Raw genomic sequence first — 15,227 nt, forward strand, 5'->3', positions numbered from 1 at the left:
TAAAGTTCTTCAAGAAGAACTCCAGGGAGAGCACGTATCAAGAGAAGAGACCTAGGAGAGGAGCCTGGGGAGCCCTGCCCTGAATAAGAGGCATGGAAGGCCCAAGAAGAGTGGTCGGGCCATGACAGCTGTAGAGTAGCATGCAAGGATGTTGTGGTCACAATAATCCATTATCTTATTCATTCAGCTAAGGTGCATTGACCTGTTGAGATGCAGCCATGCATCAGATCCTGGGGATTTGATGGGAAACCTGACCTAGCCTGTGACCTTAGATTATAGCCAGAGAGCCATATGCAAGTGAATAATAATGCAACCAATGTTTGGTAAGCTCCTACCGCATGCCTGGCACAGTGTGAGCACTTCATTTGTGTTCATTCTTTGTTATTGTTTTCTTTCTGTATTAAGGTAGAATTTGCATGCAATAAAATGCACCAATTTGAGAGTATGACTCCATGAGTTTTGACCACTGCATATGCTGTGTGACTACCACCCCACCACAATAAAGAATACTTCTGTCACCCCAGAGAGTTTCCTTGTGCCTCTGTCTAGTCATACCCCTCTCCTGATAGACAACCACTGTTCTGACTTCTATCACCATAGATCCATCTTGCCCATTCTAGAATTTCACATTGGTGGGAATATACAGTATGGACTCTTTTGTTTCTGGCCTCTTTTAATCAGTGTGATGCATTTGAGATTCGTTCATGTTGGTGTGTTGCTTGTTTTTCCCCTTACTGAGTAGCACTCCATTGACTGAATATCCTTGAGTTTGTTCATCCATCCTCTTGTTGACAGAACACATGACAACTCTTAGTCTTCTTAACAATCCATGACATAAGTGGGGCTGTTATCCCCATTTTATGGGTGAGGAGACCAAGGACATGCAGATCTTATTAATATAAAAGGGAAGGTGATTCCAGATGGTGGTAGGTGCTGTGAGGATTATAAGGCAGGGTTACTTGGTCAGGCAGTGGTGTCAAAGTCAGCAGGAAGGGCCAAGCAGAGTGAGGCCTGAGACTTTTTGGAGGTGGCAGGGGGAGGTCAGGGGTGCCCTTGGCTGTGGTGGCTCTAGAGAAGTGATGGGGCAAAAGCCAGATGGCAGTGGGTGGGTGAGAGAAGAAACAAGAAGGACAGTGACTCTTGACTGCTTCTCCAGAAGCTTGGCTGCGAAGGAGCAAATTGGACCAGCAGGTAGTTCAGGGAGGTGTTTTAAGGACGGGAAGCTCTAGATGAGTGATTAGGCCAAGAACGTCTTTGAGCCATTTTCTGGTCTCCCAAGTCCCTTACCCTCTTGGAAGAGATCAGAGGTGGTCACCCTCAGCTTCACCCTCATCTATGTGAACCCTGATGCCCTGACCCTGTGCCTACACCCAAGGGTCCTGGAGAGGTTGAAGAGACAAGAGGGAGGATGGGAGGCTGCTCCAGGGATGAGGGATGGGGGGATGAGGTTGGTGAGAGTGATGGAATCTGGTACATGGGCTGGGGGCGAGGGGCCCTCATCTTCTGAGCCAGGCCCCAAGATAGGAATAAGGTCAGAGCAAGGTTCAGTTCCGGTACACGGGCTGGGGGCGAGGGGCCCTCATCTTCTGAGCCAGGCCCCAAGATAGGAATAAGGTCAGGGCGAGGTTCAGTTTGGGATGTGGATGAGGATGAAGCAGAGGGTGACCACCCTGGTCTATTCCAGGAGGACAAGGGAATCAGGGAGAGCAGGGAAGGCTTCAAAGACAGGCTGGAGCCCCTAAGAGAGGAAGCAAGGTGGGGCAGGCAAAGGGGTTGCTGAGCATGTCTGAGGGGCCAGCAGGCTGGATGTCTGCAGGGGCAGCCGTTGATAAAGTCCCAGGATTCAGCTGAGCAGCAGTGAAGGCCTGGAGGCATCAGCTGGCTATGTTAAGTAGGGGCTTGGCTCAGCCTGGCCTAACTGATGTTAGATTTTGAGTTACTTTAGGTTTTGGGTGGGACTAGAAAAGCAGGGAGGGCTAGGAGACCACGCATGTGCAAGCACACATAGATATGTATTGCCCATCGTTCCTAACCCTCCTAAGGGCAGGAGGCCAGAGGTATGTGGCTTAGGAATGCTATGGGCTGCAGCTAAGAGAAAACCTGGCTGAGGCTTTCAACTATATGACCTCAAATTAGCTCCCTGGAGGTAGGTGGCCCCAGGGCTGGCTTAGTAACCTAACAATGGCACCAGTGGCACCAGGGGTGAAGGCTCTTTATCTGTCCTTGCCTTGCAGAAGGCCAAGGCACCTTGAGCAACATGTCAAAGGGCATCCCAACTGGTTGTATTATTTACCTTGAAGTGAAGTGTCAGGATTTGAACTGTCAGCCCTCAGGGAGAAGTGTTCCAGCTACCAGGTTTTTTTTTTTTTTTTTTTTTTTTTTTTTTTTTTTTGAGACGGAGTCTCCCGCTGTCACCAAGGCTGGAGTGCAGTGGTGCAATCTTGGCTCACTGCAAGCTCTGCCTCCCGGGTTCACGTCATTCTTCTGCCTCAGCCTCCCAAGTAGCTGGGACTACAGGTGCCCGCCACCACACCCAGCTAATTTTTTGTATTTTTAGTAGAGACAGGGTTTCACCGTGTTAGCCAGTATGGTCTCGATCTCCTGACCTTGTGATCCACCCGCCTCAGCCTCCCAAAGTGCTGGGATTACAGGCGTGAGCCACCGCACCCGGCCGCTACCAGCTTCTTAAGAAAAAAAAAGCACTGAAAGCGCTTGTGGTGCTGTCCTTGGGTGCTCCTTTGCTTTTATCTCAGAGGCTGGCACATTTGTAGGCAGGACTGTGAGACACAGTCTCCCCTGCCCCCAGGAGTGTGGCTGGCCTCCTCTGCCCTCAGGAAGTTTGCTTCCCTCAGATTAGCTCCGGGGCAGGTCCTGTGTCAGGGTGATAGGCACACGGTGCTCTCCCATTGAAGGTCACAGGAAGCGATCAGAGAGGCCTCTGAAAGATTTCTGGGCTTTTCTTCATCCAAAAACAATACTTGGAGTTGAAACAAAAAGGTTGAAGGGAACTGATCCGACAGCTGTGGGAAGGAGATGTACCTGTGAAGGTCCCTGTGGTCCATTTCAAAGGATACTGTTTTTCCAACTTCCACTGAGGTCACTGTGTCTGGGCTGCCCACGTCTGTTTCCTGCCTGCCGCACTGTCTTCTGCAGAGCTCTTTTGTGAGAGGAGGATTCGGCCTCCTCCCTGACGAGGTGGCCCCTGGGGATGATGGGGCGGGCTAGGCTTTTCTTCTGTACCATGACCAGGCGCGTCAGGGACCAGGCAAGGTGGAGACCAGCTCTTCATGGTACTTCTGTCCATCTGTGAGGCTTTGGACACTCGTGGTTTTCAGTCTCCTAGGCTGGAGTAAAATTTGTACTTATTTAACAAGGGTGTTTGCACATTTATTATGGGAACGAGAGGATGAATTCACCGGATCCCAGCCCTTGCAGGGTGCTGCAGGATGGTGGGGCAGGTTTGGAAATAGACAATGACTGTTCACCTTAGTAAGTGGGGGCCAGAGGTGTGTGTACAGAGCTGGAAGCACAGAGAGGGAGGATGCCTGTCAGGGGTACTAGAGAAGGCTTCCTCAGGGTGGGAACATTTGAGCTGGCTGTTGAAAGGTCGACGGGGTTTTATAGGGTGTCCATTGGCTTCTGCACAATCACACTGGCCAGGGGTAAGATATCCACTTTCCGATTTATTTCTGGTATCCTGTAAGGATGAACCCAGAAGAAAATGGAAAGACTAAGGTGTTGGCCTTCTTTCAGGCACTGCTATTGTCTGACTTCCGTTTGTCCTGTGGCCAGATTTGCTCTGGAAGTCCCGCAGTTCCACTGCATCTGTTACCACTACTCTCTGTTGACCCCATCTCCCAGCATGGTGGCAGCAGTGGAGTCCCCTCACCCCATCTGTGCCTCGTGTCTCTTCACTTCCTTTGTTCACCCAGATTTTCCTTAACGCTTTCTTCCCTTGGAGTTGGTGTGGGTCATCATTCCCATCCACCCCATCACCCTGGGCTCTCTTTGAGGGATCATTGTACACAGGGGCATCATTGTTCTCAAGCTACTAATGCCCCTTAATCTTGTTATGTCACCCCAGTGGTGTGAAGGCCAGGGCTCCTTAGAGGTAAAAGGGTCTCTTTGTGAGGCCTGGAGGGGAGAAGGTTGAGCGGTAGCTTAGGTGAATGCTGCCTGAGCAGATGTCTGCAGTGGGAGCAGAATGGTGTGATTTACTCTTTGTTTTTGTGGGATGTCCTTGGGGAGCCCACAGGTGCTGTCCATTCATCAAGCACTGGGAGATGGTCCATGGCAGGGAGGAGAGTATGGCTATTTATTGAGTTTCATTTGGTCATAAGACTGGGCAGGTTGATTTCTTCTGCCCTGAAGCACTTTGCTATTACCAGCTGGGACTCCACTTATCAAGTTCTTTTAGGAAATTACCCAATGAATTGGTGGAGGTAAATGATGCAGGAGGTTTGACCAACTGAATGGGGCTAGAACATTGCAGTTCATGCTCATAATGGCAGCAAATGCTTGAGGGAATCCCTGAGTATGCATCTATTTCTTGAATCATGGCATCTGCTATAGGAAATCCTCTTAAATGTATTATCTCCCTAATAAAATGGAAATTGGTACTTAATTGGTAAAATTTTAAATAATTACCCAGCATCTGGTGGTTGATTTATGGCTTCAACCAGATGCATTTTATTAACAACAAACTTGCTTTTATTATTGGGAAGCTAACTATTAATTTACTAGGCAATATGCCCCTTCTAAAACCAGAAAAAAATGCTCACAGAACATACTAGCACTTCTCTCTTGGGATATTTCATGCTTTAATTAAATGCTGGGTTGAAGGCCTAGGATTTATCCTGTTGGTCTAGTTCTTGTTTGGTTCTGAGAGCTGCTCCTTACCATGACTAAGTCACCTTCCTCTCTTGCCCTGCAGAGCAAGGCCTGTCATTACGGTGGATGTCTCCATCTTCCTCCCGGGCTCCATCAACATCACAGCGCCTCAGTGTCACGACGGACAGCAGCCTGTGAACTGCCTGAACGTCACCACCTGCTTCAGCTTCCATGGCAAACACGTTCCAGGAGAGATTGGTAATGAGCCACCAAGTCAGGGCTCAGGATACCCGTTTAGCTGGAGTGGGCTAGTGGGATATTTCCGATGTTCCCTGTCGCTGTTCCTCCCAGCTGGTTTTGCAGGCAGCAGGCACACAGGCTGGACATCCTTTCCCTCTGAGGTTCCTCCCCTTCTATTTCCTGCTTATCAACATGTTTCTAATGTCACACAACCTCCAGCTCTAGGACAAATAATGTTGGACCCCAAGCATTCTTTTTCCAAATGTGAGGGCTAGACTGAAGCCTCATTGGACCACAGGTCCTATAGGACTGGTGGAGATATAGTGCCTGGAGCCTGGCCCTTAGGGAACATTCGAGCAATTAGAAAGCAGAAGTGACAGGACTTTGGAGGCTCCTTATTGAGCTTGTAGCATCAGCCAGATGTCAGGGGACTTATACCATTTACTATGGAATTGGAGACCAAAGATGGATGGTGGGATTCGCATGCTGGTGTTACAGAGGCTTAAGTTTCTAAAAGAGGGGTGCTGCTTCGGCAGCTCAGAATTGAAAAGAGGCAGGCATTGTCCTGACAGCTGGTAACTGTCCCTGCCATTTGTCTGACTGGGGAAAATCAACTTGCTAGCCCAGCTCTAGAGACTGGATTAAACCCCAGAACAAGATAGAACCAGTGTTGATTGGAATTCAGAGCACGTGATCACCTGAAGGAAATGAATCTGCAGCTTTATGCATATTACTAGGTGCTTCGTTTTTATTTAAAAGGCTGATTTAATAATAGAAAGAAAAACTCCAGGCAAACAAAAACACTAACAGGGACCTGAACCTACTGACGTTCTTAGATATTTTTAATGTCATGAGTGACTCCTTTTGCTAATCACAGTGTAGCCCCTGGCCTAGCATTGTCAGCATCACTGAGAACTTGTTAGAAATGCAGGACTTTGGGCTCCACTTTGGACTTCTGAATCAGAATCTGCATTTTCACAAGAGCCCCACAAGATTCCTGTGCACATTTAAGTTTGAGAAGCACTGCTCTGGAGCACACATGTGTGCACACACGCCCACTTATGCAGAAATATTTACATGAGCTAGTTCATTCCTCAGCCACACCTCAAATGTTCTACCTTATTTAATATGTTCATCCTTCTTGGCTATCTCATTGGCAATTTCTCTTGATCTTCAGGTATATTGAATAAGCTCAACGATTAAACATATTTATTTTATCATTTTTTAGAAAGAGCTTAGAAATTTCAACATTGAATGAAACCATACCATAAAACTTGGGAACTGGTTAGTGAGGGAGGATTAACAACATTTTCTTGTGCAGCTCAGTGAGAAAGAGCAGCTCACTCAAGATCACACAGATATTGTTGAAGCCAGGAGTTGAATTTGGATCTTATGATACTTAGTTTTGCTTTCTAACAACTATTTCTCACCACCTCCATAATTGTTTAAGATACTACAGTCTTAAGGAAAAAAGCTTTCTGATAGTTCTGGGACTCGTGTGTCCTCCACATAATTAAGCAGTCTGTCTTCTGTCCAATGCCAGCTCATCACGTAGTTGGACTCTGTTAAAAAACATTTTTAAAGAATGAAGATTAATTTTGATACACATAAGAATGAGAACTATTCTAGAACTCTCAAAAAGGGCAAACGAGTAATAGTTTCTGTGTATGTTCATTTGACACATGCTTATTATGTATCCACATGTGCCAGGCACTGGAGATATAGTCCTGCCTTCATGGAGCTTCTAAAGGGAGTTACAAAGAGTTTCTACTATTTTGGCCTTGAAGCAGTGTTAGACAATGTTCACTTATCGCTGTTGTGAAAGTGAAGGTAAATTGGCATAGCTGAAGCAGAGAAGAAGAAACCAAGATGCAAGTTAGAGCAAGAGTGATTCAGACCATGAGACAAGTGGTAGAGCAAACTCTGAGTTGAAGGTTCATGAGCTGAGCGCAGAGGAGATGTGGGTGCCTCCTCATGCTGTTCCCGACCAGTGGCTCTTTCTGGGGCCCCATCTAGCATGAGCCTTTCACAGACTGCTAAGCACAATTAGAATGAAGGTCTAGGCTTAGCCATAGCCCCAGAAGTGTTGGGGTAAAGTGGAAGAGGCAGGCAGTTGGATGGCATTTTGTACTGTACCTTGTGGGCAATGTGAAGCAACCTGGCTTATATCTGACATTAGGTGGGGCCCATTCAGCACCAGTGTACCCTCCCATTAATTTCTCTTCCCTATCCTCCATCTGCCACATGGGTTCATAGATAAAGTCAAACATCCCTTTACACTCTAAGGGTGTGTTTCCCCGATAATCAGGCTTAAAGGGGATGGTAACTGGAGAATTTTGATATCTCAATATAATAAGGCAATGCAGAAAATTATTCATCCCCAGCATGTTTCTGTCACTTTCTCTGGCATTCATATCTCAATCTTTGCAGTAGAAAGAGAAATGTAGAAATCTGCCAGAAAATGTGCTGGCAGTGAAATGGAGAGTTTGGGGAGGGAAAAATGGGCAGGCCTTATGGAAATGTGATAGGAAATGAGGTGGAGGTGAAAGGTCAGGTAACTGTGGGGGTCCAGCTCTGGGTGTGGTGTCCTAGAATTCAGCAAGGAAGGCAGCCTTTTGGCTCTGCACAGTTGGGAAGGTCAGTCTTCAGATGGAGGAAAGATGAGCACTTCCAGGACACAGATACCCTCCACTCCCATCCAAGCTCAGCAGAGGGTGCTGGCCAACTCTGTCATCTCCAGGCCTCCGCCTCAGGAACCCACAGCTGAGACACTGGGTTACCAGCCTTCCTACTCTTTGTGCTGGCAGCTGCAGAGGAACCATGTGGATGATGACTTTGTCCATGGAATGCCTGGTGAATGAGTGCCAGCCCTGGGCAGGCCTTCCAGGCACCTCTCGATGTCTGCATATCTTGGGCTGAGTTTGTTAGCAGGACGGCTGCATTTGGGCAGAGCAATACACAGATACCTGTGGTGGGCTAGGTACTGCTGTCAGAAGTGGTATCTTCTGTGGTATTTATCTGCTGCTGTCTTCAGCTACATGACCTGCTCTCTCAGGATGGTTTTGAGAGCCATAAGCAGCTGATGTTAGTCTTGTGCCTTTGGTTTCTTCTTCTCTACCTGGCAGGGTTCAAGCCTATGTACAGAGAAGGGACACCAACTGCCTCTTTATTTCCTGCTTTAGAAATGGGAGACCACAGTGCCTACTTGGTCATGGGAGTGTTCAGGACCAGCTCATTAGCGGGACACAAGCTGCTGTAGCCTCTGTAAATACTGTAGGAAATACAGACTTTCTCTGTAGGAGGTGAATCTGCCTTGGCCTCTGAAACAGGCAGAGTCCAGGCAGCAAAACAAAAACCATACCAGTTATTTTAACAGAGGAAATTTAGCACTGGGAATGGGTTAAACAGGTCATGGACGACCTGGGAGTAACTGCAGGAAGCAGCTGCCGCCTCCAGGTCTGCGCCAGTGGATCTCAAAGTGTGGTCCCAGACCAGCTGCATTAGCATCACCTGGGATCTCATTAGATATGCAAATTCTGACTAGAAACTCTGAAGGTGGGACCTACATCTGTGTTTTTACAAGCCTCCAGATGGGTTCAATTTGAGAACCACTGTTCAAGGTTATACTTCGGGTTAACCACTTCCTTGGGGTTATCAGAACCTATAAGCTTGGAGAAGGGGCCCTGCGGAGCTAGGACCTGAACCTCTGAGGAGAGGGGGCTGGTGCTGCTGATCTCTCTGAGGGAGTGCAATGAGGCTGGCTCTGGGAGAATGGGGGGAAAATTGAAAACTACAATTAACTGCTGTTGGGGCCAGCTGCCGTGAGAAACTGTTGCTGGGATAAGCTGCTAGGAATAGGAAGCAGGGAGGAAGGAGCGAGTTCCTTTGCCCTCCTCCAGCCTTGCAGGCTCCCTCCGATGCTCCATATTAGCAGAGCCTCACAGCGAGCCTCTGGCAAAACAAGTGAGGTTTGCAGGGTCCCAGCCCCAGTGTCACAGTGCAGGGTAGAGAAGGGTGGGTTGGAGCTGAGGACAACAGCTTCATAAACCAGCACAGCAAGCATCCAGTTACATTGAGTTGCTGAATCCCTGTTGGGTCATTCAATCAAACAATAATAATTAAGGTCCTACAGAGTGCCAGACACCCTGCTTATCCTGGGGCACGGAGCAGTGAGCAGGACAGGCAAAGTCCTTGCCCTCATGGAGCTGGCATTCTAGCGGGAGGGGGGCAGGCAGACGGGACAAAAACAACCAGCTGCTCTCTTGCTGGCTTTTCTAGATGAGCTCCGGGCCCCTTGTGTGGCATGCACTGTGCTTAGCACTGGGACACAGACAGACACAGACTTCTCACTCCGACTGTGGGCTCCTCCAGGAGCAGGTTTACAACATATTTCATAAAGCACTTTAAAATAGGAGTTCTTCCTGTCCCTAATAGTATTATTCATCACTTCATTCTTGGCCTGGGAACAGCCTGTGGCCCCTTGGAGCCTCCTGGCTAGCATAGGTGAAGGTGGTGAATGCTTTGCCCCAGGGGACCCTGCCCCTCACCCATGGACGGTGCTTGTACCTACTCACTGGCCAGGCTGAAGCCTAAACTTGCTTGTCAATCTCTGGAGGCTGAGAATCAAGCTGGCAGTTCTGGGCTTTCACCAGAGTGTGAAACGAAAACCAGGAAGGGGGGCTCTCTGAGTGATTGCATTTTGCACTCTGACCCAGTGCTCCTGTGTTTCCATGGTTCTCAGCCTGAAGCTTGGGAAGGAGAATTTGTTAGAATTTCACAGCTGAAATCTTGTTCTGATGGAGAGCAGGAATTAATCAAAACTTGCTGGGAGAGACCAGAGCTAGAGTTGATGAGAGACAGCTGGCTCCCTCCTGGCCCAGGCCCGTGCAGGGGGGCTCCTCGGGAAGCAGCCGGGGGCAGGGCAGGGAGGTGGCTGAAAGTATTACTCGGGGCTGATCAGCTTTTCCATCACCATGACATCATTCGACATGGCAGGGACACAAGCTGCCAGAAGGAAAAACCTAAGATGTGAAATGTGCTGTTGGAGCAGGCCCTAATCAGTACTAGCAGCCTCCCAGGGACAGATAGGGGCTGGCCAGGCTGGCTTACCTCATGGCCAGCTGTGGGCAACTTGGACAGCCTGATCCACCCACCTTCCCAGGGCCCTGACCGCGGAGCCCGGGCAGCTGATCGGCTGCTTCCCAGACATGTCCTCTGCTTCCCTTTCCACCAGACCCTTTACCAGTGGGTGCTGGTAAAACTGCCAGTTCCACTCAGGGCTTTGGAATGAGTGGTCAGCATTTCTTCTTGCCTCCTCAGGCAGGGTCTCTCGTTGTGAATCTTGCTTTCTTCTAGAGGAGACAGTCTGATGTAGAAGTAATTTCCTTTGGGGTAATTTAAAATGTCAAAATTTAAATCAAGGAAAAGTACTAATTAGGCAGTTCTAGAGATGAAATGCTTCCAGAATGATTGCACTTGGTGAATTGGATAATGCGGTATGTCTGTGATTGTATGTTTTAACATTTTAGAGAAATCTGAAAGTTTAATGTGCTGGCATGCACACACCCCGCTGGAGAGGAGCGGCAGTTGCCTTGTCCTCAGCTCAGTTTCTGTGAACTGTGGGTTGTTTCTCTCTCCCTTGAGTTGCGAGAGATCAGTACTTCCGGATCAGTACTTCTGCAGTGAGATGAAACTTTGGAGGAGTAAAGTTGGTGTTTGTAAATTATCTAGCACAGTGCTTGGCACACGTTGCAGGTTGAATTTATTTGCTTTTCCTGACTTACCCTGTGTTAATATGGGTTCTCCCCAAAACAGAGCCTGGGTCAAGGATCTGAGTGCATGTGGTTGATACACAAATGATCCCAAGAGGTACCAGTAAGGAAATGGGACAGTGAGACAGGAAAGGAAGGCAGCTGCAGACCTCAGGCTTCTCCAGAGAAACAGAATGGAGAGAGAAAGAAATGGATTAGTTGGTTGATTTTCAGGAATTGGGTTGTGAGATTATGAGGTCTGGGAAGTCTGAATTCTTCAGGGCAGGCCAGTAGGCTGGAGACTCAGGGAAGAGTTGATGTTGCAGCTCAAGTCTGAAAGCAGTCTAAAAGCAGTTTATTTTTTTGGGAACCTTAGTCTTTTTCTCTTAAAACCTTCAACAGATGAGGCTTGCCCACATTTTGGAGGGTAATCTGCTTTATTCAAAGTCTACTGATTTAAATGTTAATCTAATATAAAAAAATACCTTCTCAGTGACATCTAGATTGGTGCTTGACCAGATTCTGGGTACTGTGGCCCAGCCAAGTTGACACATAAAATTAGCCATCAGAGCAGCCAAATAGAGGGTGTCTTACTGAGCAGATTACCACTGTGGGCAGCTGGAGCTCAGTCCTGCTGGGGAACCCTGGCAGTCAGTGTAGACCGTGCCCCAGAATTACCCCACATCAAGTGGCAAGGGAGCTGGGGCCCTGCATTATGGAGGGCTTCTCTGGGGACTTGAGTTCCCTGGCACTCCTGGCTTGCCATGCACATGGACAGAGCCACTAGAAAAAGCCCTCAGGAGAAGAGATGCAGGTACTGGCAGTTGCAATTTGGGCTGGACAGCAGAGAAATGGTAAAAGCCAAGAGGATATGGGTGGGGGAGCAATACCATCCGTTCCATCTTCCTGTGTTCCTTTCCACCCAGGTTTTCTCTGAGCTCAACTAGTTCATCTCTGGTAAGATAGTCCAGTCTCACTGTTCTCTCCATTGTCTCCCTTCCTGAGGGAAGGCAGCCATGGTTCTTTCACCTGGGAAGGAGGCTGGTCAGGGGACCCCGAGGAGAGTCTGCTCAGCAGCTGCCTCCACCACATTGGTTCACCCAACTGTGGCCTCTGGCTTGTCTTCCAGCAATGTGTATCTGTAGCCATGACTTTGCTTAAGCAAACTTGGAAATTCACTTCATTTAAATGTAATCTTTCTTACTTCAGGGCAGTTGTTCAGGGAAGTTGTGATCAGTAGAAGGTAAATTGGCTAGAGTTCAGTTGTAGATCTCTGCACTTGTTTGGACCTGCTATCCATGCATTCAAAAAAATGGGAGGTTTTGGTCAAGTAATGTACAACATGCACCAAGAACAAGTGTGGTGGGAATAGCCTGGCACCAGAGATTAAGGGAGTCCTAGATTCAGCTGTTTGATGGGTGGCCCTCTGGCCTGGAGCAAGTCTTGTTCCCTTTTGGGGCCTCAGTTCCCTCATCTTAAAAAATGAAGGTTTTTGAGCTTAGTGATCTCCAGGATTGCCTCAAAGCTTTGCCAGTCTGAATCTACCCTTTTCTTGCTATTGTCCCCATTGGAGTTGGTGTGTGACACTTGCACAGGTGCCAGTGTTTTCTGTGTGGGAGCACTTTCCTGTATGCATTATTTTCTTCTTAATAATGGCACCTCCTGAGAGTATCCAGGTCTCAGATCCCTTCTGGTGACACAGCCTTGCCTTGTAAGTCAACTGTTTGCTGGTGTTAAACAAGTTGGGGCAGATGGCTCTGCTGACTAGGAATTTGCCAGCTCGGCATGGCAAGATCCCTGAGATGGCAGAGGCCCAGGGAGGCCATTAGAAGCATCAAAAATATGCCCTGTGGCAGGTGCAGAATGCCCATTCAGGTCACCTTCCTCTCTGCCTGTTCATACCTCCCCTGGTGGCTGATCCCTTTGATGTCATTAAAAGCCGGAGCCTTCCCTAATGCCTGACTTCACTTACTTAAATGCCAGTGGGCTTGGGGCTACTTGTTACTGATGCAAAGCCCCCAGATTCTAAGAGGCAGATGTGTGGAGACAGGGCAGGGCTGGGTCATCTGCCTTCTGTTGCTTAGCCATCTTGCCTTGTCATTCCAGGGACAGAGATTCCTGTTCTCTCACTTTAAAAATAACATATTTCCTTGAATCTCCAAAACAGTTAAAAAATAAAAAGGGTTACGGAGGGGATGACCTCTGGCACAGAAAAGCAGTAAAATAGGTGTATTGACGCTGAAGTCATATTTCTATAATGAAATACATACCTATCTATTTACTTATTGACTCTGAAATAACAGAGGTAGATCCTTCCAGGTTTATCTAGCCTGCATTTGATACTGTGATCATCTTTTTTTTCTTTCTTTCTTTCTTCTTTTTTTTAAATTCAAGACTGTGTTACAAAAGTTCTGCCATCTGGCATTACACATTCAGGTATGGGGGTGAGTTATTCTTTGCAGGAGAGGACCTCAGTACAGGCCCTACTGTGGTCATAGCTTTGTTGAAAGGATAGGCACTACAAAATGTTTGATCACCACACTCGGCTACCTGGGAATAAAGGCAACTCCAGCCTTCATCTGGGTTCCTGTGCATGTAAACTACCTGAAGGCAGGAGTTTATGCCTGCGTTGTTCATTGATACATCCCCTCTACCTTTAGCGGTGCCTGGCCTATAGTTAGTGCTCAGTAAACGATGGCGGGCACATGGTCCGGTCCATGTACTGATTATAGAGCACGACTCAACTTTGTTGAGATGAGTTAAAATTATCAGATGAGATGGTTCCCTTGTGTTGGGCATAAACCATGTGCTTTATAGAAGTCAGTATTACACAAAGCCTTGATAATTTCAGCAGCTTCTGGTAATGTTCTGTAGGTTTGTCATGATGTTTTGCTTGTCAGGACACTAACCTGTGTTGGGTACACCTCGTTGATGGGCATATTGCTGGCTCAGTTGATACCTCATGATGGCATGAGGTTTAAATCAGGGAGAGCCATGAAGTATGACACAAGGAGAGTCATTAGAAAGGCAGAGGACATCATGCTTCTCTCTCGATTCTTTGAGCACCCTGGCTGTGTGCTGCTTTCTGAGCAAGTCTCTGCTTGGGGCTGCAGTCTCCTGCCATGGAAGGGTAGGTATCGTATGAGATGTGCATGTGATCCCGTGACAAGGAAGAGAGGTGGCCTCATCACAGTGTGTCGGTCCTTTCTGACATTTTGACCTCTCATTTATTGGCAGGCCTGAATTATGTTCTGATGGCTGACGTGGCCAAAAAGGAGAAGGGCCAGATGCCCAGGGTCTACTTTGTGCTGCTGGGAGAGACCATGGGTCAGGTCACGGAGAAGCTGCAGCTGACTTACATGGAGGAGACGTGTCGTCACTACGTGGCCCATGTGAAGGTCAGTCCTCTCCTCCTTTTTATCCTCAAACTTTGATCTCTGCAGATGTTCACTTGGAGCTGGTGGAAACTATTTTTATTATGTATTATGTGTGCTCTTCCAAAATTTTATTTCACAGGGAGGAGCATATCCATTTCTTCTTTTCTTTTAAAGTTGGCCTCTGACAGCCCTTTTATTTATCTTACTGTGTTGATTTCAGCCTTTAAGGGGGGTTGTGGTGGTCTAGGAGACCAGTGATGGTCCCTGGCTTTGACTTGTTCTTTTGAGAGGTTTCTCATCCTCTCCCCTCTATGAGGCTTGGTAGCCTTTTCAGAGGAGAGCCTTGGAAGCATGTGCCTCTGGGTCTGCAGTGATGCTGGATCACACCGCACCTGATGCCTTTCTCAGTGGTCTACTACAAATTAGCTCATGGTCACAGTTAAGGCATTTTAAAACTGGTTGGACTAGATTTTTTCCCCCTTGACTACTTTCTATTTATTTTAGGATGCATTTTTTGGCAACCTTTCCCCTCGCACTCTAAATAAACTTGCAAATGTTTTTCTCCTCTTGAAATTGTTTGTTAAATACACTTTGCTGCTAATTCAGGAGGCCAGGCTTTGATTAGCTACAGAGTGGCCCTTGCAGCAGGCGCTGGCAGGGTGGAAGACCTGGCAGTGCCTGATGCTGCAGGAATGGCCAGACACTGACCCATGGGCAGGGTCAGAGAGCGGAGGAGGTGGAAGAATGCACTTAATCCAGGCCACATGGTGGGTGGAATGAGCATGGGTTTTGGACACACATAGATCCAGTGTGTAGCCAGCTGGACACATAATTGTGACCTCTCCCTGTCTCAGTCTCTGCATCTCTAAAATGGACACAGTAATCCTTACCTTGAAAGGTGGTCATCAGGATTAAACATTACACAATGAATTTACTTAAAGGACCTTGAATGGTGTCTGATAAATAGAAAGCAACCAAATTATTATTATTTGGTTGGGCTGTATATAATTGCCAATATTCTTTTTGACTT

The 15,227-nt window shown here is 47.7% G+C and overlaps 1 protein-coding gene across 6 annotated transcripts in view; it reads left to right on the forward strand.

Moving 5' to 3' along the window:
• The window catches only part of ITGA9 (integrin subunit alpha 9), a 374,600-nt gene that overhangs the window by 76,114 nt on the left and 283,259 nt on the right, over positions 1-15,227 (forward strand). For all 6 annotated transcript variants that reach the window (XM_526172.9, XM_054681668.2, XM_054681665.2 and 3 more), the window contains 2 exons: positions 4,934-5,088; positions 14,058-14,218. In XM_526172.9, the coding sequence (XP_526172.3) occupies positions 4,934-5,088; positions 14,058-14,218 (316 nt within the window). The remainder of the gene's footprint in view (positions 1-4,933; positions 5,089-14,057; positions 14,219-15,227) is intronic.

Source organism: Pan troglodytes, chromosome 2, assembly GCF_028858775.2.
Source record: "Pan troglodytes isolate AG18354 chromosome 2, NHGRI_mPanTro3-v2.0_pri, whole genome shotgun sequence".
Classification (NCBI taxonomy): domain Eukaryota; kingdom Metazoa; phylum Chordata; class Mammalia; order Primates; family Hominidae; genus Pan; species Pan troglodytes.